Source organism: Chiloscyllium plagiosum, unplaced genomic scaffold (genome assembly GCF_037043375.1).
Source record: "Chiloscyllium plagiosum isolate Xiang-an unplaced genomic scaffold, Cpla_swu_hap1 HiC_scaffold_23, whole genome shotgun sequence".
NCBI lineage: Eukaryota > Metazoa > Chordata > Chondrichthyes > Orectolobiformes > Hemiscylliidae > Chiloscyllium > Chiloscyllium plagiosum.
Window position 1 is genome coordinate 61,536,094 of NW_028270161.1, and position 27,666 is coordinate 61,563,759.

The window sequence follows — 27,666 nt, forward strand, 5'->3', positions numbered from 1 at the left end:
AACTTCCCATCATAATCATACAAATGCAGTGATTACTGACACATTTAGCCAACCAGAGCTACCAATTTAAAATAGAGCAATAAGCTATCACATACTCAGCACCACATCTGAAATCAGATATACAAAGAAACTTGTATATTTTTGACAATTCTATAAACTATAGAAAACTAGCAGAAAGCCACAAAACATGTGATATAATTAGTATATTTATTGGTCATAGAGTATTAGAGATGGACAGCATGAAACAGACTCTTCAGTCCAACTCGCCCATGCTGACCAGATATCCCAACCCAATCTAGTCCCACCTGCCAGCACCCGGCCCATATCCCTTCAAACCCTTCCTACTCATATACCCATCCAAATATCTTTTAAATGTTGCAATTGAACTAGCTCCCCACTTCCTCTGGCAGCTCATTCCATACACGTACCACCCTCTGCGTGAAAACATTGCCCCTTAGGTCTCTTTTATATCTTTCCCCTCTCACCCTAAACCTATGCCTTCTAGTTCTGGACTCCCCCAGCCAGGGAAAATACTTTGTCTATTTATCCTATCCATGTCCCTCATGATTTTATAGACCTTGATAAGGTCATCCCTCAGCCTCCGACATTCCATGGAAAACAGCCCCAGCCTATTCAGCCCCTGTAGCTCAAATCCTCCAACACTGGGCACCATCCTTGTAAATCTTTTCTGAATCCTTTCAAGTTTCACAACATCCTTCCGAAAAGAAGGAGGTCAGAATTGCTTGCAATATTCCAACAGTGGCCTAACCAATGTCCTGTACTTAATACTCTGACCAATAATGGAAAGCATACCAAACACCTTCTTCACTATCCTACCTATCTGCGACTCCACTTTCAAGGAGCTATGAACCTGCACTCCAAGGTCTCTTTGTTCAGCAACACTCCTGAGGACCGTATCATTAAGTGTATATCCTAAGTCCCTCCTCCCTGCCTTTTATCTTAACCTGCTGGACACACTTTCCTCATTCCTGAAGAAGGGCTTATGCCCGAAACATCGATTCTCCTGTTCCTTGGATGCTGCCTGACCTGCTGCGCTTTTCCAGCAACACATTTTCAGCATTAAGTGTATATATCCTGCTAAGATTTGCTTTCCAAAATGCAACACCTCATATTTATCTAAATTAAAATCCATCTGCCACTTCTCAGCCCATTGGCCCATCTGGTTAAGATTCCATTGTAATCCGAGGTAACCTTCTTCACTGTCCACTACACCTCCAATTTGTGTCATCTGCAAATTTACTAACTATACCTCTTATGCTCACATCCAAATCATTTATATAAATGATGAAAAGTAGTGGACCCAGCACCGATCCTTGTGGCACTCCACTGGTCATAGGTCTCCAGTCTGAAAAACAACCCTCCATCACCACCACCAGAGGTCTTCTACCTCTGAGCCAGTTCTGTATCCAAATGGCTAGTTCTCCCTGTATTCCACAAGATCTAATCTCGCTAACCAGTTTCCCATGGGGAACCTTGTCAAATGCCTTACTGAAATCCATATAGATCACATCTACTGCTCTGCCCTCATCAATCCTCTTTGTTACTTTTTGTGGTGAAAGGGTTAAAATTGTGTCCCAATACATGTGTGAATCTAACCGAAAATGGAAGGTGTCGCTTAGTCCCGTGTGAATCTTATTATACACCTTCCCGTGTGAATCTTCTTATCTGTATGTAACCAGAATGGAATTTGTTTTTTAGTCTTGCTCTGCTGTTCACATGAATGTTTATATCTGGAAAAGAGTATATCAGCTGGAAAAGTCTCCAGTTCGGTAGAGTCTGCTCCGGGGTTGCGTTTAACCGCCGAGCGTGGGTTGTTGGCAACCGCTCTACGAGAACTGACGGCTCCCAGTTCCGGTAACACGTAGAGTGAGTATAAACCAGACCCGTTGTAAGTACGAGACCTGGTTGTGGCGACGCTGCGGGGAATAAAACACTTATATTCTCGCAGACTCGCCTCTTGGCTGTTTGTTCTGTGTCAGACTACTTTCCTGCGAGCCTGGTCCTTGACCTTGAGAATTTTTAAAAACATTTTGGCGTAGCCGGCAGGATCAATCGCAATTGAGGAAAGATTTTGATACAGAACAATGTTTTGGAAAAAGGCTAAGAAACCAGAGGAACAAACTGTGGAGGTCCCGACCGTCCCGGGATGGCATGGACCGTGGCATGGCGTGGCAGTTTGTTTGAGAAATGGTGGGGGGCGACCGGAGAACTGGGAGGCCGAGGGTGTAGGAACCCCAGGGTCGCTGCTGTCCACCCTTGAGAGGATCCCAGTCCTGCCGAAGAACCCCTTGCCTGGGGTACAGCGGAGGATGTGGGCCTGTGCGGCGGCTTGTAGACAACAGTCAGACAAGCGCCAAAAAGCTGAAGCAGAATTAGCCCTCCTGAAACATGAGCAGGGACTCAGTTCGGGAGATGCCTCTATGTTGAGGCAGGAAATTATGAAGTTAAAAGCTGAATTGACAGCATTAACTGAACTAGCAGGACGAACTATTATGTATCTGTCTGCTAAGAAACGGAAAGAGAAAAGGAAGGTCCCTCGAACCCCGGAACCGGTACAAGTACGGGCGTTTGTAGCCCAGTTAAATAACGGGGATCGGTGGGATATCGATCATTGGGATGGGAACATTTGGAGAGATTCAGATTATCAGTACGAAGAGGACCCACCCGTACTCCAAGCTAAACCAGTGGTTAGGAGAAAGCAGGTTCAGAGACGTCTCCCAGTACAACGGGAGGTAATGTTAGATGAGGAAGGAAACCCTATACGGAATGAACAAGGGGAGGCAATTATGCATGAATTACCGCGGGCTCAGCCTCCTGCAGAATTCTCTGAATTAACGGAAGACTTCACTACCGATGAGGTGCTGTTTATCACCCAGAAAACCCGACGTAATCCTGGGGAGCCGTTAGAGCTATGGCTAATTCGGCTCCTCGAGGAAGGGGGGCAACAAGTGCAGGTAGACTATCAGGATGCTCCCAAGTTTGGTGGATTAGCAAAGGATGCTGCCATAGACCTGGGGTACCGCAGACAAGCCAAGGATATGGTAATAGATCGCAGTATGGGGACCTTATTTGGGATGTATGCCAGGGCAGTGGCCGAACAGTATCCCTTCCCGTCCGATTGGCCCCCCTTGGAAGGAACTTGGACAACAATTAAGGAAGGGGTTCAGAGGCTAACCCGTTTGTGTGTGCGGGATGCCCTGTTGCTGGGAGTGCTGGACGAGGTAGATAACACAAATGTTAGTAGACAGACTAGAGACCACCTAGTGAAGACTGCCCCCCCCCATTATAAACCACTGTTATTAACCATAATGTTGAGTGGACGGGGAGAAACCCTAGGAGATGCCCGTAGTATGATGAGGGAGATGGGTGATTTGGGGGATTGGGGACCCACAACCCGTGCTTCTCAGGGGGGCATGGAGGGGCGTCGCCCTGAGGCTCGGGCAGGGGGAAAAGTAAACCCTAATCAAGGAAGTAACCAAGGCCCCTCACGGCGTGCTTTGTGGCAAGCTTTGATACGGGCGCAGGTCCCAGCATCGGAGATTGATGGCCTACCTACACCGGAATTAAAAGACTTATGCAGACGAAAGGGACTGAAGGTGTCCCGGGTAGAGACGGAGTCCCGACCCACTATGGAAGACCTAGTGGAATTACTAACACAAAAATGTCAGACACGGGGTCCGGTTGTTAATGAGCCTCGAAGGGTTAGAACTTCCACTTCCCAGCGGTGGGAATCCTCGGAGGACGAGGAGGAGGAGGAGGTACGGCCTCCCCTCCGAGAGTGTTATAAAGTGGATAGGCGTGGCCGGAAACCTAGTAAGAAAGGCAAGAACAAAGAAGGGCGAGGCAAACGTCTTTACCCAGTGCTGTCTGGGGAAGATGAATGGGAGGAACAATAGGAATCGGGCCAAGCCCCAAGGGTTTGCCCACGAACGAGCCAATGGTCAGCAGACGACATTCGACCTCATGTATCATTGACTATCTATTGGCGCAAATCCGTCCAAACCGTTATGGCTCTAGTGGACACAGGGGCGGAGGCCACCTTAATCTATGGGACGCCCCATAAGTTTAAAGGAACCCCAGTCACGCTGGTTGGGCTGGGAGGTAATCTGATTGAAGGAAAAACAGTACAATTGCCCCTAAAGATAGGTACAATGCCCATTAAAACTTATTCAATTATCATTACACCGGTTAGAGAATGGATCCTGGGAATGGACATTCTGGCCGGTTTAACACTTCACCTCCAACAAGGGAAGTTTGAATTTGGAATCACGAAAATGGCTTTGCGCTGTAGGACGGTGTTAGTGGGAAAGGTTAAAATGGACCCCTTCCTCATCCCGATCGCCGATCGCGTAATAAGTCTTAGACAGTATAGGATTCCCGGCGGACATAAAGAAATATCCGCCACAATTAAGGATTATTTGGAAGCGGGAGTGCTTAGGACATGCACCACGGCGTGGAATAACCCCTTATGGCCCGTACATAAAGCCGATGGGTCATGGCGGATGACGGTAGATTATCGGCAACTAAACCGTCACACTCCGGCCTTGACGGCAGCGGTCCCGGATGCCGTCACTATTATAGGACGAATCCAACATCATCCAGGGGTGTGGTACGGAGTAATTGATTTGGCTAATGCCTTCTTCACAATTCCTATTCCCGAAGATAGGCAGGAACAGTTCGCATTCACTTGGGAGGGTAGACAATTCACGTTCACGCGATTGCCCCAAGGATATCTGCATAGCCCTACTATCTGCCACCGGATAGTTGCAGAACACTTGGCTGCCTTTAAAGTGCCTGACGAAGTGATGATCTCGCACTATATTGACGATATGATGTTACAGGGGACAAGTCAGAAGCAGGTTCAGGAATTGCTGGACCAACTGGTTCAACATATGCGAGGATATGGGTGGGAGATCAACCCAGCCAAAATCCAGGGTCCCTCACAAACGGTAAAATTCTTAGGAATCGTGTGGAACAAGGGGGAAAAGGGAAATCACTGCGAAAGCTAAAAATAAGATTCAGGTCTTTGCCGTCCCTCACACCCAGAAGGACGTGCAGCAATTTATTGGGTTATTCGGATTCTGGAGACAGCATATTCCCCATTTAGGACAAATTTTAAAACCTTTGTATCGAGTTACGAGGAAAAAGGCAGCGTTCGAATGGACAGAGGTCCATCAAACTGCATTTGAAATGGCCAAGCAAGCGATACAGCAAGCTGTATCCTTGGGAAAGATACAGTCAGGACCTGTAGAACTGCAAGTCTCAGCACAGGGGGATTATGCCAATTGGAGCTTATGGCAAAAACAGGGAAGAACCCGTAAGCCACTGGGATTTTGGTCCCGAAAATTACCCCCGGCAGGGGAACGGTATACCCCCTTTGAGAAACAGTTATTAGCATGCTACTGGGGCTTGGTGGAAACCGAAGCCCTGACCATTGGACATGAAGTGATCATGAGAACAGCTATCCCTATTCTTCCGTGGGTACTTAGTGACCCCACTACCCACCAAATAGGAACTGCCCAAGAGAGCAGCATCATTAAATGGAAATGGTATGTGTCGGAGAGAGTGCGGACTGGACAGAAAGGAGTGTCAGTCCTACATGAGCAAGTGGCGGAGGCCCCTGAGGAAGGGGAAAAACGGTTTGAGGTGATTGAATACAAGGAATCACCCGTTAAGATGGGAAAACGGTATGATGAACTGACCCCGGATGAACAAGCCACGGCTTGGTTCGTAGATGGGTCAGCCCAATGGAAAGCGGGACAGCGTAGATGGAAAGCTGCCGCCTTTAACCCAAAACAAGGCACTACCCTAGAAGAATTAAGGGAGGGAAAAAGTAGTCAGTGGGCAGAATTAAAAGCAGTGCATATGGTAGTCATGCAAGCAGGGGTCATGGGAGTTTGTTTGTTCTCTGACTCGTGGTCAGTGGTTAACGGCATGACACAATGGATGCCAACTTGGCAGGCCAATCAGTGGATGATCCAGAATAGGGAAGTATGGGGTAAACAGTTATGGGAAGATATATGGGAGAAAGCTCAATACCTGGTCATATACATCACCCACGTAGATGCCCATACATCTCGAAATGATGTGGAAGCTCTACATAACCGATATGTGGATGGTATCGTCCGAACCATGATGGTGCAAAGGGGCACCTCAGTGGACCTAGCTAGATGGGCACACCTTAAGGCTGGGCACTGGGGAGTGCAAGGAACCTTGCAATGGGCTCGAGACCGAGGAATAGATCTTATGGTAGATGATGTTAAGACTGCAGTAAACCAGTGTGAGCAGTGTCAACATCAGCGGCAGGGAGTGCCCCAACACATGATGGGACATATCCATCGGGGGGATGGTCCGGGACAGAGCTGGCAAATGGACTTTGTGGGTCCCTTACCCTCCTCACAAGGATGTAACCACATATGTACAGCTGTGGACACTATGTCTGGGGTTTTGGTAGCCCATCCCTGTCGTCACAACAATCAACAGGCTACCTTGCGATGTTTAGATTTGATTGAACAATTTTATGGATTGCCCATACAGGTCCAGAGTGACAATGGCTCCCATTTCACAGGAAGGGCGGTAAAGCAGTGGTGTCACGATAACCACGTGGAATGGGTTTATCATGTACCCTATCACCCACAAACTGCGGGACTTATAGAACGAATGAATGGGCTTCTGAAGTCCTCACTACGAAAAGCAGGAGGTTGCAATGACTTAACAGGTTGGAAGAAGCAACTAATTCGGGTGGTGAAACAAATTAATAACCGCCCATTAGGAAATGGGGTAACACCCTTGAATAGGATGATACGAGTATGTGATACCCCAAAGACTCAGCCTATTAAAATGTGGAAATTCGCTGAGGAAGCTGATATTCCCGTAAGGGCCACGCCGGCTTCGGCTGGACTGGACCTACGAGCACTAACTGCCCAGACTTTGATCCAACAGAAACCTACGGTGATTAAGACCGGATTAGGATTGATTTGTCCCCCTGGAACCTATGGGCATATCCTCCCGCGGTCGGGACTGTCACTAAAGGGGATTGATGTGATGGCAGGCGTAATTGACGCGGACTACCAAGGGGAGTTGGGGGTGATCCTGGTCAACATCACCGCTGAACCTTACGTGATACAGAAGGGGGACAGAATAGCGCAATTGGTCATTAAGCCATGTAACCTTACAACGGTGGAAGAGACGGGAGCTCCCGTTACGGTTACTGAGCGTGGGACGGGGGGATTTGGGTCTACTGACACTAAGGGGGCCAAGGTATGGGTGCGCCAGACGACCGGACCCCCCAGGCCGGCCGAAATCATAGCACAGGGGAAGGACAGTCTGGTCACCATTATGTACCCCGGGGACCCGACCTGGGCAAACGTCCCGGCGAACCAGTGCTACTTACGTGAGACCTAAATAATGTTGTAATTGCTATGCACCCGCAGGCTGGCCCTCCGCCTTGAACATGGGGTGGTCATGGGGATTGCGACTCCTATTGGCGATGTTCGCGATCGGATGGCCACTCCAGGGCATCGGTATCACGGCCTGGACGCTGGTACCGGTCGCCCGCCATGAGGTGCGGTGGGAGGCCAGTAGCCAGCGACGGACGCAGGACAATTTTACATGTGAACCCGGTCAGCAGTGCGTTGTTCTGACTCTCACCAGCGACTGTCAATTGTACACGTGTGCACAGTGCTACATGCGCCGGGATGGGGGAAAATATGACATATCGTTCATACCGCCTAATTGCACCCTGGTGGTAAATGCCCAAGTCAAGACGTGTTTGTGGGACCGACGCACCCAGACATGCGGGACAACGGGGACTCATTGGAGCGTCACAGCTCGGGGGGAAGATCTGTGGCTGCGCAATGCCACCGATATTCGGAATCGTCATCGATTCATGTGGTTAATAATGGTACTGCCCTCGACGAACGCCCCGTCTGAGGCGTTATTAAACCCCACGCGGGGCGGGCCAGCCACGGGGGGCGTGCGGTCGCATCGAACACAGTTGGCCTCTATTATGTCAACTTGTCAACAGATGGCCCGGGCGGTACTGCACACTGATGTTCATTGGCGGGTACAGTTGCCCCTCATACCCGAGTGTCATACCAAGAGGCGGCGACGAGCGTGGTACGACACCCTGCTGGGAGGCGCAGGAACTGTTATGGGTATCTCGAATGCCATTGACTCTGAGGTAACCCGTACTAAATTATCTAACACGGGACAGGCCACCTCACAAGGACTACATACTATTGGAAGGTGGATGCCATCCGTAATGATGACTCAAGGAGAGACAGCTGAAATAATGATACGATCTCTGCGATGGGAACTGGATGTCTGGGGTGCCACTCAGGAACTGTTTGAGAACATTACGGCTCAGTTAAATTGGACTGCCTGTCATATTCAAATGTTGCATGCTCAAATACAGAAAGAACGCTTTTTGCGTGTGGTAACATCCCCCAATGTACAAGCGTGGAGGGGACTATGGAATGTATCTGAGAAATTGTGGATGATAACCCATCCAGAGCGAACATGGTGTAACGCAACTATGTGTAACGGATACTTTGTTACCATGAATGTAACCCACACTGTTACGGTCTGTCGATATTATGTATTACCAGTGATTACATCTTCTGGATATTATTTTCTGAAGACAAGGGGACAGTGGTTTAGCCCAGATACCAATATTACCTATGATCTGTCCGCTTGTGAACAGACTGATCAGGGGAAAACTTGCCTACTGATGGACAGGTATCGGGACCCTTGCTTGACTAAGGGAACGGCCCTGTGCGAATGGACTGTTGAGACTCCAAGGGACATGATGTGGCAGATTGGGCCACACACGCTCTGTGTGGCTACCAATAATCCACATCCTATGCTTCCCTCAGCACCGTTCTCGGGATGCCTCTCAAATGTCTATCAGTGGCACTGGCAGAATCATACCTATTTGTTGACCACTTATAGCAGTGCTCGCCACTTTACCAAGGTGCAGTGGAAAATGCTGATGAATCCTTGGAACATTTCCCTGGATCGGTTTAAGCGAGCATTGGACCGATCCGAGGAGCTTAAGCAGATATTACGAAAGCATCAAACCAATGTCACCAAGGTTACGGTGTCTACCTTTATACATGGACAGGAGGTGGTACATGCTGCCCGTGTAGTGGACGTGGAGTCAGCTCATCATTGGTGGGACATATTGAGTGGTATGTCCTCCACTGCGGGGACATTCCTGTTCCCACCCTTGTCGATCCTGGTAGCGGTCCTGGTGATTTTAACATGCTGTAATGTCCTGACTTGCTTGTATATTTGGCGTGTACGTAGGCGCTTGTTAGAAAGAATACATATGGGCATAATGTAACACATGTATTGGGCCAAGCAGTGGAATGTGGTGTAAAATTATGTCCCAATACATGTGTGAATCATAATGCAACACATGTATTGGGCCAAGCAGTGGAATGTGGTGAAAGGGTTAAAATTGTGTCCCAATACATGTGTGAATCTAACCGAAAATGGAAGGTGTCGCTTAGTCCCGTGTGAATCTTATTATACACCTTCCCGTGTGAATCTTCTTATCTGTATGTAACCAGAATGGAATGTGTTTTTTAGCCTTGCTCTGCTGTTCACATGAATGTTTATATCTGGAAAAGAGTATATCAGCTGGAAAAGTCTCCAGTTCGGTAGAGTCTGCTCCGGGGTTGCGTTTAACCGCCGAGCGTGGGTTGTTGGCAACCGCTCTACGAGAACTGACGGCTCCCAGTTCCGGTAACACGTAGAGTGAGTATAAACCAGACCCGTTGTAAGTACGAGACCTGGTTGTGGCGACGCTGCGGGGAATAAAACACTTATATTCTAGCAGACTCGCCTCTTGGCTGTTTGTTCTGTGTCAGACTACTTTCCTGCGAGCCTGGTCCTTGACCTTGAGAATTTTTTAAAACACTTTTTCCAAAAACTCAATCAAGTTTGTGAGACATTATTTCCCACGCACAAAGCCATGTTGACTATTCCTAATCAGTCTTTGCATTTCCAAATACATGAACATCCTGTCCCTCAGGATTCCCTCCAACAACATGCTCACCACTGACGTCAGGCTCACTGGTCTATAGTTCCCTGACTTGTCCTTACCACTTTTCTTAAAGAGTGGCACTATGTTAGCCAACCTCCAGTCTTCCGGCACCTCACCTGTGACTATCCATGATACAAATATCTTAGTCAGAGGTCCAGTAATCACTTCCTTAGCTTCCCACAGAGTTCTAGGGTACACCTGATCAGGTCCTGGGGATTTATCCACTTTTGTGTTTCAAGACATCCAGCACTTCTTCCTCTGTAATTTGGACATTTTTCAAGATGTCACCATCTATTTCTCTACATTCAATATTTTCCATGTCCTTTTCCACAGTGAATAAGAATGTTTTTAAAATCCCTAATTCACCCTGGAAATATCTCTTTATACTGCCCCCATCAGAGCTTACCTTTCTTTGCCCAATCCTCTATCCTTGCTACAATGCAGTTATGCTCATCCCTTCCACCAACCACACGTTCCATCCCTGGCTGTTGACCCTTCCAGCGCTACCTTTGTCTCCTTCCCATGTTGTCACCCACATATCACCCACGGCATATCCTCTGAATTACAATGGGCCATCCCCCCCCTCACTATAAACCCAGTTATCGAAATAAGCCAGAAGCCAACGAGCAGATCAAGAAGAGGCAAATGTTGTGGGCTGCAGTCCTGTGAATGAGGCCGAAATGACATTGTCATTTTACTCAGCTAACATAAAAGGCTCCTTTTAATCTATTATTTTATGCTTTAAATGACACCGAGGTTCACATTTTCATTTTTCCTCTTACAGTATCAATCCAATAACAGATGCTGCAAAATGGTCGGAAACCAGTATGAGAATGGCAAACTCCACACACTAAAACCAACCACCAATGAAAACCATTTAAAAAATGTATTAATATTTTAGATTCATTGGAATTTATTGATAACAAACATAACTGATAATCATGTTTAAAATGTAATTGTGTGAAATTTACTACTTACTTTATTTTCGGTTTTAATGAGTTCCAGTAATGAAGATTGCTCATATGGCAAAAGCTAAAACAAAAATTATAAGTGTTAATCACAATTCTACACCGCCCTCACACAAATATTTTAACTGTGCTGTAATATTCAACAACATTCAAACTTCAACAACATTAATATTGTCCCTCCTCTTTATCACTTTCTCCTTCCCAGTCAAGGCAGCAACTCCCTCGGTGGCAGGCAGTTACATGGTGCTGGTCATCTGTTGCTTCCTCTACCAGTTTCAGTTATTTACCTTACATTCAAAACACGACCATGAAGACCACAATGAGCCTGATCCCCTCATCAATACCTACACATAGAGGAACCTCAATTACCCGGCATTCGATTAACTGAATTTCGGATTATCTGGACAAGATCACAAGGTCCCGATGCTTGACTAAACTGTTATCCGGCATTTGATTATCCAAACAAAAGACTCTGTCAGATAATTGAGGTTCCTCTATATAGGCCTACAGAGAATGGCATTCATGAAGCAATAAAGCAATGGTGAAATGTACCTCCACTATAAAGTACAATTTGACCGTCTTAGTAGTTATCTCAGATCAATTAACAGTCAGCCAGCCACAAGTTGAATCAGCCAAGTCAGTCAAGGTGTAAATTATAAATAGAAGATTGAGTAAACATGAAAGGCTGACTTTTCTTTAGCTCATTAGTCAATCAATTCAGTTTTAATGACAATCCACCAGTTTCATGGTCACTTTTACCAAAGTTAGCTTTTAACTTTCTTAAAAATTATTAAATTATCAAGTTCTCTGTATTGAAGCCAACATAGAACACCATCATTTGCAACAAAGAACAGTCCTGGACAAATACATGTCTCTCCCCATAGGAGCCTACAACTAATAGACAGCTGGCAGCTAGTGTTTTACATGGAACTGCACAGGATAATGGCACAGAAACAGGCCATTCAGCTTAACAAGTCTATGCTGGTGTTTATGCTTCACTTAAGCCTTTTTCCATCTTTTCTCTAAATCTATCATTGTAACCATCTATTCCCTTCTTGCTCAAATGCTTGTTTGAATTCTCTTTAAGTGCATCTGTGTTACTCACTTGCTATAATCTTGAGTTCCACATTCTCACCACTATCTGAGTGAAAAAGTTTGTTCCAAATTCCTGATTGGATTTCGTAGGGACTCTTTTATATTGACGGAGTCTAGTCGTCCTCTAACCCACACGAGGACAAATTCTCTATGTATCTTCTCCATCAAAGCCTTTCATCATTATAAAAACTCTATTCGGTCACCCAACACTTTAATCTTCAGGAGAAAAAGCCAGTCTGTCAATCACTTCCTGATATCCTTGTAAATCTTCTCTGCACAATCTCGAGTGCCTCATTTCCATTTTATAATAAGATGGCCAGATCGGTTTGTAATAGTACGTGTTAAATGACATTCTGGTTTTCTTTACCAGTTGATCAAGTTGTAATATTATTACTCATTAGCTGTGTAAGGCTTTGAGTTTTTGGGAGATTAAAATTAAATTTGAAATTAAATATTTCAAATCAACTTCTGATTAACACTCTGTGTGTGCGACTCCATCATGTCTCAATTTTGAGCATCTCATGTTGCACAATCTAGTTCAAAGACTGACCCCAGCATCAGTGTTCAGTATCCCAGATCAGAAAGCTGCCCTGTCTGTTTCATATTCAATTTTTTCTCAAGCTGATGGTGATACCATAAGGCAGAATAACATTCAACCAGCTTAGAAATATTGTACATATGACCTCAGTGCTGCCACAGTTTGTCGTAGACTGCACTTATTCAGAATGAAAGCTTCAACATCATGTTCAGCTCTTGCAAAATATTGGTTGAAATCCATCTAAAAGTGGACATCTCCACAGGTTTTTGACACTTCTCTCATGTTAGACTCATTGAGACAGTAGGTGACCAAAACAGTTTGAGAGGGTTGCTTAGTTTCAAACCTTACTTGAACAAGCTATAATGTTTGTAATTCTCTAGTCTTCTGGCACTTTCCTCGAATCCAGGGAAAACAAAGATTGTGGCCAATGCACCAGAAATTTCTACCCTGACTTCCTTCAAAATCCTTGGATGCATCTCATCTGATCCCGGATCCTTGTCAGCTTTAAGTGCCAAGAATCGAAGACTTCTCCCCTTATTAAGCTTGAATGTTTCTAGTGACAGTTTCCTTCTCTGTCACCATGACTTGGGCAGAATCTTCGTCCTTTGTAAAGCCAGTCACCAAGTATTCATTCAACCAAACCTCTACTTGTAAATCCTTTTTTTTGGTCTCTGCTCGGCCCTATTCCTCCTTTAACCATTCCTCCTTTATCTGACACCTCCACCTGACACTGCTTTTGGTGGTAAAAAGCTTCTAGCACTATCACTCAAGGGATCATCAGAGCATACAAGATTCTCAACAATGTCAAGGAGGAGCTCAAAGCAACTACACTTATGCCAAATCTTTCTAAATAACGAGGACTGCAGATGCTGGAAAGTCAGAGTCAATAAAATGTGGAGCCGGAAAAAGCACAGCAGGTCAAGCAATGAGGAAGGTTATCAGAAATTGTAGCAGGAGCTTGATCCGCTAGGGAAGTCAGCCTGGAAATAGCAAATGGAGCTTAATATAGATAAGTGTGAAGTCTTGCATTTGGGAAAGTCAAATCAAGGTGGGAGTTTCATGGTGAACGGTAGGGCCTTAAAGAGTGTACTGGACCAGGGGGATTTCAGAGTTCAGGTTCATAGTTCTCTGAAAGTGGAGTCACAGTTGGACAGGGCAGTAAGGCGGCTTTTGCCACACTGGAATTCATCAGCCAGGGAATTGAGTATAGAAGTTAGAAACTATGTTGCAGTTATACAGGAGGTTGATGAGGCCGGACTTGGAGTATTGTGTTCAGTTTTGGTCACCTTGCAGTAGGAACTATGTTATTCAACTGGAAAGAGCACCAAAGAAATTTACAAGGAAGTTGCCTAGCCTCAAGAGACTGAGTTATAGGGAGAGGTTAGACAAGCTAGGACTTTTTTCTTTGGAGTGTAGGAGACTGAGGGGGGCTGTTATTGAGATTATTAGAGACATGAATATAGTGAATGCACTCGGTCTTTTTCCCAGGGTTGGGGAATCGAGGACTAGAGGGCATCAGTTTAAGTTTATTGGAGAAAGAATAAAAAGGAACCTATAGGGCAGCATTTTACACAAAGGGTGGTATGCATATGGAATGAGCTGCTAGCAGAAGTGGTTGAGATGGGTACATTAACAACATTTAAAAGGTATTTGGATAAACACATGGATAGGAAAGGATTAGAAGGACATGGGCCAAGTGCAGGGAAATGGGGTTAACGTGGATGGATATTTTGGTCTGCATGGACCAGTTTGGGCCAAAAGGCTTATGTCCATGCTGTAGAACTCTATGATTCTCAGCAACATTAGAACAGAAGGAGAGTTGACGTTTCAGGCAGGACTTTCCTGGTGTTCTGATGCTGCTTGACCTGCTATGCTTTTTCCAGCCTCACACTTTATCAACTCTAAATCTTGCAGAACATTGTTAAGGCTCCAATTAGAATACTGTGGGCAAATCTGGACAAATGTAAGAAAGATGTTGAAGTTTTTGAGAAGGAACCAAGCAGTTTTACAATATTCATATCAGAAATGCGGGTCTTGTAACGAGACTGAGAAGCTGAGGCTGTTCTTAGAATAGAGATGAAGGGGACTGTGAATTCAGTAGCCTGCAAACCAGTATTAATTATGCACATTATTGCTGATTGGGATGAATCATCTTCAGAAAATGTATGTTAAGTTTTAACATTTTAGCATCTTAACATTTCATTTTTCCATGTAACAAGCATCTGTGAAAATGCTGAAAAGTTGGTTAACTGAAAATAGTTAATTAACAACAGCCAGGATTTTGCATTGCTTACAATATAAGGGAGAGGCTAATGGTGTATACCGTTATCACAAAGTAAACTGAAACCAATTGTTGGTACCCATACAGTTAGATGGAGAAATACAGAACTTAGGTAAAAACAATGACTGCAGATGCTGGAAACCAGATTCTGGATCAGTGGTGCTGCACCACTGATCCAAAATACAGAACTTAGTTCATCCTTCTTTTACTTTCAAATATATCTTTTTGTCTCAAGCTCTGCTGTGATTTCTCTATACCATTAACATAAAAAAAACTTCCTGATTTACATCATGGTTCAATGATGATTCTTTAATCAACTAGCTTAAACACCTCATTCACATTTGCAGCAAATCCTAATACAGGACCTGTTCACATCCTAAGTCAAAACTCAAAAGCCCAGAAAAACTCAAAAGCCCAGAAAAACTCAACTCTTCAGTCAAAATTCCAGGTCATTTAGATTAAAATTTCTGAGATACCTTAAGAGCTATAGGATCCAGAGTGAAATCCCAGACATCCCCAACTGAGTCATCCAGTGCATCTTCAATTCCTTTCAACTGATTGGTGTATTCTTCAAGAAATCTTCCATAATTCTTCAGCTGCACTTCAGCATGGATTCCTAAGCAGAAAATCAGAGGTTTTGAAAAGTACACTATAACCTGCTAGTATATATATAAAACTTGCTATCTACATCTTGATATTTTAGCTTTAAAAAAAATTGGCTATGGCTCATTAACCGTTTCCAAGTCTGACCAAAACTAACACACTCAAAAGCAGTATTCTTTCACTATCTTTATTCCTCAGAGATATTTTAGCTTTAGCATTTACAAACTCTCAGACTACAAATTTCTCAGTTGAGATTGGACAGGTAACCTTTCATCATCACCTTATCAACATTTATTGAAAACGAGCGAGATTCACTCACCAATTTTAGGTTACCTTTGGGTGAATCTTTGGCATTTACTTTACACCATTCCTCGAAGGCAGAGGTAAGAATATCAGGTGAAATTCTGCATTTTGGAGAGGATCAAGTGTGACATCATCATTCAAATAATGATGCAAGGACATTACTAGTAATGAGAAGCTGGTCACTTTCGTATTGGAGATGGGTAAAATTGAGAAACAATGAGAGGAAAACAAAATGGGCACTTGGAGAGATGTAAATTAATTTAGAAGAGCCCACTTGGATTTTAAAAGGCAGATTGTAGTTGACTAGTAGGGCTTCTTTCCCTGAAGTAACAAGACGTGATGAAGGGAAAACAAAAAAACGTTGTCAAATTAATTTGGAAGAAAGTGTTTAACATCATACCATGTTAAAAAGGCTCTGGATAATAAAATTGTGGCTCATGAAATGAGGGTCAGTGTTAGGATGGATAATAAACAGGGGAGCTGAGGTTAATGACCCAAGGGTCAGTACTACAGCCACTTTTTTTCTGATATATAGGGATAATATAGAATTAATGCCACAGTTATAAAGCTCACGCAGGAACAGAGGGACTTGGCAATTCATTTGCATAGATCCTTGAAATTGACAGTAGAGACAGTAAATAGCAAAGTAGACAACAATTTGGGCTTTGGGAAATAGACAGATTGAGTACAAAAGCAGGGAAGTTACAGTAATTTTTTATAAATCTCTGGGCTGTATGATAGTGTGGAAATGTGAAGTCCCAAAAAGTGCAGAGAAACAAGACATGCAAGACTTTGATATATGGGATTAGTGGAAAGAAATGTCAAACTGTTGTAAAAGCTCAGATCAGTAGTTTGGCTAATTGCAAGCTTGGAGAAACATCTATGTTTGCCAATCTCCATAAAACAATAGCAAAGATAAAGAACTATGCTGTGTTAACAATGTTAGTTAAAGTATCTCCTATGCAATAAATAAATGGCAGTGTGCAAGAGGTAGAAACTTAATGAAGCAGTCATAAATATGTAGATTAGATTAGATTAGATTACTTACAGTGTGGAAACAGGCCCTTCGGCCCAACAAGTCCACACCGCCCCGAAGCGCAACCCACCCATACCCCTACATTTACCCCTTACCTAACACTACGGGCAATTTAGCATGGCCAATTCACCTGACCTGCACATCTTTGGACTGTGGGAGGAAACCGGAGCACCCGGAGGAAACCCATGCAGACACGGGGAGAATGTGCAAACTCCACACAGTCAGTCGCCTGAGGCGGGAATTGAACCTCAGTCGCCTGAGGCGGGAATTGAACCCGGGTCTCTGGTGCTGTGAGGCAGCAGTGCTAACCACTGTGCCACCGTGCCACCCACCGTACAGCACAGAAACAGACCCTTCAGTCCAACTCGTCTATGTTGAACAGATATTCCAAGTTAATCTTGTCCCATTTGCCAGCACTTAGTCCACATCGCTCTAAACCCTTCCTATTCATATACCCATCCAGATGCCTTTCAATATTGTATTTGCATTTGCTTACTCCGGCAGCTCATTCCACACATGTACCATCCTCTGCGTGATAAAGTTGCCCCTTAGGTTCCTTTTAAATTTTTCCCCTCTCACCCTAAGCATATGCCCTCTAGCTCTTGACTCACCCAACTCAGGGAAAAGACCTTGTCTATTTACCCTATCCATGTGCCTCATGATTTTATAAACCTCTATAAGGTCACTCCTCAACCTGACACGACAGGGAAATAGCCCCAGCCTATTCAGCCTCTATAGCTCAAACCCTCCATCCCTGGCAACATCCTTGTAAATCTTTTCTGAACCATTTCAAGTTACACAACATCCTTCCAAAATCAGGGAGACCAAAATTGCACACAATATTCCAAAGTGGCCTAACCAATGCCCTGTAAACGAACTCCCAGCTCCTATACTCAATGCCCTGACCAAGCATATTAATGCCTCTTTACTATCCGATCTACCTGAGATTCCATTTGCAAGGAACTATGAACCTGCACTTCAAGGTCTCTTTGTTCAGCAATACACCCCAGGATCTTACCATTAAATGTATAAGCCAGGCCCTGATTTGCCTTTCCAAAATGTAGCACCTCACAGTTATCTAAATTAAACTCCATCTGGCACTCCTGGGCCATTGGCCCATCTGATCAAGATCCCATTGTACTCAGAGGTAACCTTCTTCACTGACCTTCAATCTTGGTGTCATCTGCAAGCTTACTAACTATACCTATGTTCACATCCAAACTTTTTATATAAATGATGAAAAGCAGTGGACCCAGCACCGATCTGGTGACAGGCCTCCAGTCTGAAAAGCAACCCTTCACCACCACCACCCACTACCTTCTACCTTTGAGCCAGTTCTGTATCCAAATGACTTGTACTCCTTGTATTCCACGTATTCTTACCTTGCTAACCAAACCACTCTGAGGAACCTTGTCGATTGCCTTCCTGATGTCAATATAGATCACGTACACCGCTCTTTCCTCATCAATCCTCGGTGTTACTTCTTCAACAAACTTCAATCAAGTTAGTGAGACCTGATTTCCCACACACAAAGCCATGTTGACTATCCCTATTCAGTCCTTGCCTATCGAAATACATGCAAATCCTGTCCCTCAGGATTCCCCCAACAACATGCTCACCACTGATGTCAGGTTTGTAAGTTTATAGTTCCCCGGCTTTTCCTTACCACCTTTCTGAAATAGTGGCACCACGTCAGCCAACCTCCAATCTTCTGGCACCTCACCTGTGACTATGGATGATACAAATATCTCAACAAGAAGCCAAGCAATCCATTCTCTAGCATTCCACAGAGTTCTAGGATAGACTTGATCAGGTCTGGGGATTTATCCACCTTCATGCATTTTAAGACATCCAGCACCACCTCCCCGTAACATGGGCATTTTTTAAGATGTCACCATCTATTTCCCCACATTCTGTACTTTCCACGTCCTTCTCCACAGTAAACTTGGATGCAACATACTCGTTTAGTATCTCCCCCATCTCCTGCAGTTCTACACAGAGGCTGCCTTGCTGATCTTTAAGGGGCCCTATTCTCTTCCCAGTTACCCTTTTGTCCTAATGTATTAGTAGAGGTCAATAACAATATATGGTGACAACTGACTTGCTAAATACCATTTTGTGTTACTTATACTTCTACCAAATAAACTTACTACTGCTTCTACCAAATTTTTTTATTTCAAAAATATACTTTATTCATATATATTTAATCTATACAATTGGACATGTCATCATTCTGTAAACATTCCATTTCTTTACGTATCGAAACAGGGTAATCATTCATATTCATAGGTTAGTGCGATTACATTGAGCTCAGACGCCAGCGGAGCCCAAATGACTGCGTGGGCCCCCTGTTCTTCTTTAGACAGGCAGATGTTAGACGGTGGTCTTTCCCCACCGCGCCTTGGCAGCAGCTGCCCCAAGCTTCAGCGCGTCCCTCAACACGTAGTCCTGGACCTTGGAATGTGCCAGTCTGCAACACTCAGTCGGGGTCAACTCCTTCAGCTGGAAGATCAACAGGTTTCGGACCACCCAGAGAGCATCCTTCACCGAGTTGATGATCCTCCAGGCACAGTTGATGTTCGTCTCGGTGTGCGTCCCGGGGAACAGGCCGTAGAGCACGGAGTCCCGCGTCACGGCGCTGCTCGGGACGAACCTCGACAGACACCACTGCATTCCTCTCCAGACTTCCTCTGCATAGGCACATTCCAGAAGGAGGTGTGTGACAGTCTCGTCCCCCCCGCAGCCGCTTCGAGGGCAGCGTGCGGTGCAGCAGAGAGTCCGGGTGTGCATAAATGATCTCACAGGCAGAGCCCTTCTCACCACCAGCCAAGCCATGTCTTGGTGCTTGTTGGAAAGTTCTGGCGATGAGGCATTCTGCCAAATGGCTTTGACAGTCTGCTCAGGGAACCGCTCGACAGGATCTGCCCTCTCCTTTTCCCGAAGGGTCTCAAGGACACTACGTGCTGACCACTTCCTGATGGACTTGTGGTCAAAGGTGTTTTTCTTGATAAATTTCTCCACGAAGGACAGGTGGTACGGAACGGTCCAACTACTCGGAGCGTTCCGCGGCAGCGAGGCCAGGCCCATCCTTCGCAACACCGGGGACAGGTAGAACCTCAGTACGTAGTGACACTTGGTGTTTGCGTACCGGGGATCCACGCACAGCTTGATGCAGCCACACACAAAGGTGGCCATCAGGGTGAGGGTGGCATTGGGTGTGTTTTTTCCCCCATTGCACCGGTCTTTGTACATTACATCTCTTCGGACCCGGTCCATCTTTGATCTCCACACGAAGTGGAAGATGGCCCGGGTGACTGCGGCGGCACAAGTTCTGGGGATAGGCCAGACCTGTGCCAAGTATAACAATACTGAGAGTACCTCACACCTGATGACCAGGTTCTTACCCGCGATGGAGAGCGACCGTTGCTCCCATCTGCCCAGTTTCTGTCTCACCTTCCTGATCCGCTCCTCCCACGTCTTGGCGCACGCCCAGCCCCCCCGAACCAAATACCCAGCACCTTCAGGTGGTCAGTCCTGACGGTGAAGGGGATAGAGGATTGGTCGGCCCAGTTCCCGAAGAGCATGGCTTCGCTCTTGCCTCGGTTTACCTTGGCCCCCGAGGCCCGTTCGAACTGGTCACAAATGCACATGAGTCTGTGCACGGACAGCGGATCCGAGCAGAAAACGGCGACGTCATCCATGTACAGGGAGGCCTTAACCTGCAGACCCCCGCTGCCAGGAATAGTCACCCCTTTCAGGCTCGCATCCTTCCTGATGGACTCGGCAAATGGCTCTATGCAACACACAAACAAGGCAGGAGAGAGAGGGCAGCCCTGCCTGACTCCAGATCTGACTGGGAAGCTATCTGATTCCCACCCATTGATTGAGACTGCACTGACAATGTTGGTGTAGAGCAGTCTGATCCAATTAGCGATTCCCTCCCCGAAGCCCATTTTGGAGAGGACATCCCTCATATATGTATGCGATATCCTGTCAAAGGCTTTCTCCTGGTCCAGGCTGATGAGGCAGGTGTCCACCCCCCTGTCCTGCACGTAGGCGATCGTATCTCTGAGGAGTGCGAGACTCTCAGCGATCATCCTGCCCGGCACAGCACAGGTTTGGTCAGGGTGAATCACCGATTCCAGAGCAGACCTGACCCGGTTGGCGATGACCTTTGACAAGACTTTGTAGTCTGTGTTTAACAGTGAGATCGGTCTCCAATTTCTAATTTCTTCCCTCTCCCCCTTCTGCTTGTAGATGAGGGTGATGATGCCTTTCCTCATGGATTCACTCATGGTACCTGCCCGAAGCATACTGACATACACCTCCAACAGGTCCCGGCCAATCAAGTCCCAAAGAGCGGAATAGAGCTCGACCGGTAAGCCGTCGCTTCCGGGAGTTTTATTCTTTTCGAAGGACTCGAGGGCCTTGGTCAGCTCATCCAGAGATAGCGGCTGGTCCAGCCTCTCTCGTGTTCCGTCGTCTAGGACCTCCGTGATAGAGGACAGGAACGACTTGGAGGCCGCGCTGTCGGTTGGCTTCGAGTCATACAGACTGGCATAGAAGGATTTGCTGATCCTCATGATGTCAGCCTGAGATGACGTTACTGAGCCATCTTCTTCCTTCAGGCTGCTGAGCACGGAGCTCTCTTTGTGCACCTTCTGGAAGAAGAAACGTGAGCACGTCTTGTCCTGCTCCACCGAGCGGACCCTGGACCGGAAGATTATCTTGGAGGCCTCCGAGGCAAAGAGCGAGGCTTGCTGGCCCTTCACCTCCTTGAGGTCCTCCGTGACATCGACCCCCAACGTCTGCAGCAGGAGCAGGTTCTGCATACTTTCCTGGAGCTGGGACAGTTTTCCCCGTCTCTCTCTCGCCTCCTGAACACCTTTGAGGATGAAGAACCTCTTGATGTTCCCTTTTACTGTTTCCCACCAGTCTGCTGGAGACTCAAAGAGGGACTTCACGGTTCGCCAACCTGCGTAATCCCTCTTGAGCTCCTCAATGTTTCCCGGGGTCAACAGCTTGGTGTTCAGTTTCCACGTTCCCTTACCAGCCCGCTGCTCGTCCTGTAGGTGACAGTCGGCCAGCAGGAGCCAGTGGTCAGAGAAGAACACCGGCTTGACGTCGGTGGATCTGACCGAGAATGTTCGGGACACAAACAGGTAATCTATCCTTGAGCGGATAGACCCGTCTGCCCGTGACCATGTATATCTACGCTGCGCTCCGTCTGCAGGGGTGCTGAAGACGTCGTGCAGCTTGGCGTCTTTGACCGTGTCCATCAGGGCTCTGGACGTGGCCTCCAGTTTACTGTCCCCCCCGCCGGATCGTCCGTCTGCATCGATGATACAGTTGAAGTCTCCGGCCAGAATGACCGGCCTGGACGTAGCCAGCAACAGTGGAAGCTGTTGCAGGACGGCCAACCGTTCACTCTTACCCGCTGGGGCGTACACGTTGATTAGTCTCACGGGAGCGTTTCTGTAGGTAACATCAGCAACGAGGAGGCGCCCGCCCACCACCTCCTTAACCTCGGAGATGGTGAAGTTGCCTCCCCGTAACAGAATACCCAGGCCCGAGGAGCGGTTATCGTTGCCCCCCGACCACACTGACGGCCCATGGGCCCACAAGTTCGACCATCTCCTGTAACTGCTGAGGTGCGGTATCCCACACTCCTGCAGAAACAGGACATCAGCTTTCACGTTGGCCAGGAAGGCCAGAGTTGAAACACATCGCGCAGCAGATTTTATGCTGCGCACATTGATAGTTGCAATTTTAAACCCCATTTTGTTAACAGGTTGTAAGGTTACCCATGTCAGATTGCTGCTGGTCCTGCCCCTCTGGGGTAGCTGTCTGCATCCCCGTGCAGTACGCAAACTGCTGGACCCTCGCTGGGCTGAGGTAGCTGTCCAGTTCCTCACTCGGCCCATTTGCCCGCTTCGGTGTCATCGGGCCGAGACCAGGGTCCACGCTGTCTGTTTCTATATCTGACAGCGGGGCTGTCAGAGGGTCGCTGCTCCCAGTGACCTGGAGCTGTGGGGTGGTGGGACCCTCCTGGCTTTCACCTGGTAGGGGGTGGTGGTTTCCCATTTCCTCAGGAGGCTCGTCCCTTGGTTGGCAGTTGCTGCTCTCCTTTCTCCTCGCAGCGCTCTGCCTCTTCTTTTGGTGACGACCCTCCTTTCTTCCGTCCTCATTCTCCGAAGAGCTGTCCGTGTCTTCCACCTGCAGCTGCCTTTTCCCCTTTTTCTGGGAGGTCTTGGTGACCGGGTGGGTTTTCCTCTTCCTGTTTTTCACCACGGTCCATTCCTCTGCCTCCTTCTTTCCCTTCTCCGCCTCCTCCTCCTGTCCTGTCGGAGCTTCGCTCAGCAGCTGTACCTCTCCAGTAGCTGTCATCTGCTCTGCTCCGGCCTGTCCTTCCTGTTGCATGCCTCCTGCCACCATTCCCTTGCCGGTTTGCGGTGCCTTGCCGTCCTTTTGTGGCCCGCCTCCGGCCATCTGCGCGTAGGTGGCGGCGCCTCGTCTTGGGCAGGCCCTGTACACGTGGCCCGCCTCCCCGCACAGATTGCAGTTCTTTTCCTCCTTGCACTCTTTGGTCGGGTGGCCCTCCTTCTTGGAATTGCGACAGTCCCTATACCCAGAGCGTTCAGACTTGTTATAATGAAAGGTCCCAAATATTGATTCAAACTTAGAAGACTGGAGTACTGCATCCAGTTTTAGTCATAGTGCCTTCGGAGAACCCAATGGCACTTATAAGGGTGTAATAGAGATATATGAGAATCAATCCAAACATCAATCCTTAACTGTTGCTGGAGTTGCACCTTGTGAAGCAAAAGAGATCAAGAGACATCTAACAGACGTAGAGTGAAATACCAGGTTGAGATAAAGATCATGTATTCCTATTAGCTGATTGTACAAGGACAATAGCACCTGGATTTAAGATTTTGCATAGGAGATTCAAAGGGCAAGAAACTCTCTGCTTATGAAAGTGGTGGAAACAAAGACAATTAATGATATCAAAAGATTGGAAAGCCTATTAAGGGAAATAATTTGTGGGGTTATGAGGATAGAACAAGGTAATGGAAGTTAATTGCTGTAAGAAAGCTGTCAAGAACTCATTAGACCAAACGATCTCTATTATGATAATTCTAAAACACACATCAGTTAACAAACTGCACTGAGATATAGTAGATCACAGATTGCATTCTAGCATTAGGAAATGCTGCAAGCAACGTTCATTGTATTGAATTGATTCAATGGCTAAGATTATTATTATACTGATCACTTCGAGGGAACAGACCGACTAATGCTGGAAATTCAGTGTTTAGGGAACAGTCCTTCCATGGTGGGAGTCTCCACTCCCCAGGGTTGAGGGGGCAGATTGCCCAGGTGGCGGGAGTGGATGAGGAACGGGAGTTAGAAGACAGCATCACCACAGGGGAAAGGGAGCTTCTTTCCCCATGGGAAGCTAAGACGCGGCTCTGAACTCACTCTGGGATCCGTCATCGAAGCGGTCAAACTGCCAGTCCCGGGCCTGAGGGTCCAACGCCATCTTCAGATCCCGTGAGCAGACCAGGCAGGTTCCGCAGCCGCACGCACGACGCAGCCCCGATGCTCTCTGGGAAATGCAGTTTTCAGGTGAAAGGTCAGCCTGAATCATGCCAAAGACCTGTCACTGACTAAGATCAGACAGCAGTGAAACAGACTTAATATTTCAGGTCTGTGAACTTACATCAAAACTAACCTGAACACTGTTCTCCCTCCACAAAAACTGTCGGATCTACTCAATTTTGTTTAGCACTTTATGCTTTTATTTCTCTGTGAATGAATTGGGACAGGTATGAGGAGTCAAGGATCAGGATTGAGTCAAGAATTACATACCTAATTATAGGATTGCGTTCTACAAGTTTTACACTTGAAAAGTACTTCATTCGCTGTTTGAAATGTATGGTTTCTGACAGGCACCATGTAAATGCAATGTTTAATCAAGAAACATACAGCATAGGTAACGACCATTTCGGCTATGATGCCTGTGCTGACTCTACACTTATTATACCATATGCCGATAGTAATGAAGGTGAACTATAAGCATATACAACATTTTGGAATCTGAAAATTAATCTGAAATGAATAATCTACTGATTATCATGAAGCCATTGTCAAGCGTCCATTAAACTCAGTCTGGCCCGCTAATGTCCATCAGAGAAGAAATCTGACATCTTTACCTGGTTTCACCTAAATGTGACTCCAGAACCACAGCAATGGGGTTGACTCTTAACTGCTTTCTGAAATGGCCTAGCAAGCCAATCAGTTGTATCAATTGCTGTAAAGTCTCTACAAAGAAACAAAAGAGGAATTGAGTATAGAAGCAAAGAGGTGCTTCTGCAGCTGTACAGGGCCCTGGTGAGACCACACCTGGAGTACTGTGTGCAGTTCTGGTCTCCAAATTTGAGAAAAGACATTCTGGCTATTGAGGGAGTGCAGCGTAGGTTCACGAGGTCAATTCCTGGAATGGCAGGATTACCTTACACTGAAAGACTGAAGCGACTGGGCTTTTATACCCTTGAGTTTCGAAGATTGAGAGGGGATCTGATTGAGACGTATAAGATTATGAAAGGATTGAACACTCTGGCAGTAGGAAACATATTTCCACTGATGGGTGAGTGCCGAACCAGAGGACACAGCTTAAAAATACGGGGTAGACCATTTAGGACAGAGCTCAGGAGAAACTTCTTCACCCAGAGAGTGGTGGCTGTGTGGAATGCTCTGCCCCAGAGGGCAGTGGAGGCCCACTCTCTGGATTCATTTAAGAAGGAGTTGGATAGAGCTCTCAAAGATAGTGGAATCAAGGGTTATGGAGATAAGGCTGGAACAGGATACTGATTAGGAATGATCAGCCATGATTATATTGAATGGCGGTGCAGGCTCGAAGGGCTGAATGGCCTACTCCTGCACCTATTGTCTATTGTCTAAAACCAGGTGGACCTCCTGGCATCGACTGAGGCATTGGAATAGACAACAACAGAAACAGCCCTGTGCACCCTACAAATTTTCCTCACTGGCATTTGAGTCGAATGCCAAAGTTGGGAATGTTGTCTCACAGACTAATCAAGCAATAGCCTGACATTGTCATACCCTAGCTACATGACGAAGGAGAAGCGCTCTGAAAACTAGTACTTCCAAATCAACCTGTTGGCTATAACCTGGTGTTGTGTGGTTTTTTTAACTTTGACAAAAAAGAGACAGAGGGCGGTAGCACAGGATTGTTGTTCAGACTGGAGGTCTGCGAGTAGCAGTGTGCCGCAAGGATTGCCACTGGGTCAGCTGTTGTTCATCATTTATATAAAAGATCTGGATGAGAATATGGGAGGCATGGTTAATAAATTTACAGATGACACCAAAATTGGTGGTATAGTAGACAGTGAAGAAGGTGATCAAACAAAACAACGGGATCTTGCTTAACTGGGCCAGTAGGCTAAAGAATAGTAGATGGAGCTTAATTTAGAAAAAAGCAAGGTAGTGCATTTTGGTAAGACAAACTAGGCAGGAAAGACACAGTTAATGGTAGGGTCCTGGGGAGTGTTGTCAAACAGAGAGACCTCAGATGCAGGTACATAATTCCTTGAAAATGAAGTCTCAAGTAGACAGGGAGCGAAGAATGCATTTGGCACACTTGCCTTCATCAGTCAGAACATTAAGTATAGAAGTTGGGAAGTCATGTTACAGCTATAAAAAGACATTGATAATTCACATTTGGAGTACTGCATACAATTCTGGTCACCCTGCTATAGGAAGGATGTTATTAAACTGGAGAGGGTGCAAAGAGATTCACAAGCATGTTACTGAGACTGCAAGTTTGACTTAGAAGGAAAGGTTAGATAACCTGGCACTTTTTCACTGGAGCTTCGGAGGCTGAGATGTGACCTTATAGAGGTTTATAAAATAATGAGGTGCATAGATAGGTGAATAGCAAACATCTTTTCCCCAGGTTAGGGGGTTAAGGTGAGAGGAGAACGATTTAAAAGAGATCTGAGAGGCAAGGTTTTCACACAGAGAGTGGTGTGTCTGTGGAACAAGCTGCCAGAGGAAGTGGTACAGGCAAGTACAATTACAACATTTAAAAGACAGTTGGACAGGTTTAGAGGCATATGGGCCAAATGCAAGCACATGGGATGAGTTCAGTTTAAGAAACCTGCCCAGTACAGATAATTTGGGCTGAAGGATCTGTTTCTGTGATGTATGATTCTATGGCTGTAACCCTGGTTCAATGCAGAGTACAGGACTGCATGTCAGGAGCAGCATCAGGCATACCTGAAGATGAGGTGCCAAACTGGTGAAGCTACCAGACAGGACACTTGTATGCCAAACTACATAAGCAGCAAGTGGAAGGGAAAATGATGAGATTCTGAAGGGAAAATATAGAAAGTTAGGCAGGAATTTAAAAAGGAGGTCCTCTGGATTACTCCCGGTGATACAAGCTAGTGAGGGTAGGAATAGGAGGATAGAGCAAATAAATACGTGGCTGAGAAGCTGGTGCACAGGAGAAGGGTTTGCATTTTTGGATCACTGGAATCTCTTCTGTCATAGAAGTGACCTGCACAAGAAGGATGGATTGCACCTGAATTGGAATGGGACTAATATACTGGCAGGGAGATTTGCTAGAGCTGCTCGGGAGGATTTAAACTAGTAAGTTGGGCGGGGGGAAATAGGAAAGAGATCAATCTGAGACTGGTGCAGTTGGGAAAGGGAGCGAGTCAAACAGTCAGGGCAGGAAGGAAC

General features: G+C 46.3%; 1 protein-coding gene across 1 annotated transcript in view; it reads right to left on the reverse strand.

The window, feature by feature from the left end:
- washc4 (WASH complex subunit 4) overlaps positions 1-24,485 on the reverse strand; it is a 133,676-nt gene extending 109,191 nt beyond the window's left edge. The window contains exons 1-3 of the mRNA XM_043713263.2: positions 24,379-24,485; positions 15,431-15,570; positions 11,051-11,104 (exon numbers count right to left, since the gene is read on the reverse strand). Of these exons, the coding sequence (XP_043569198.1) occupies positions 11,051-11,104; positions 15,431-15,570; positions 24,379-24,439 (255 nt within the window). The 5' untranslated portion in view covers positions 24,440-24,485. The remainder of the gene's footprint in view (positions 1-11,050; positions 11,105-15,430; positions 15,571-24,378) is intronic.
- Between the last annotated feature and the right edge of the window lie 3,181 nt (positions 24,486-27,666).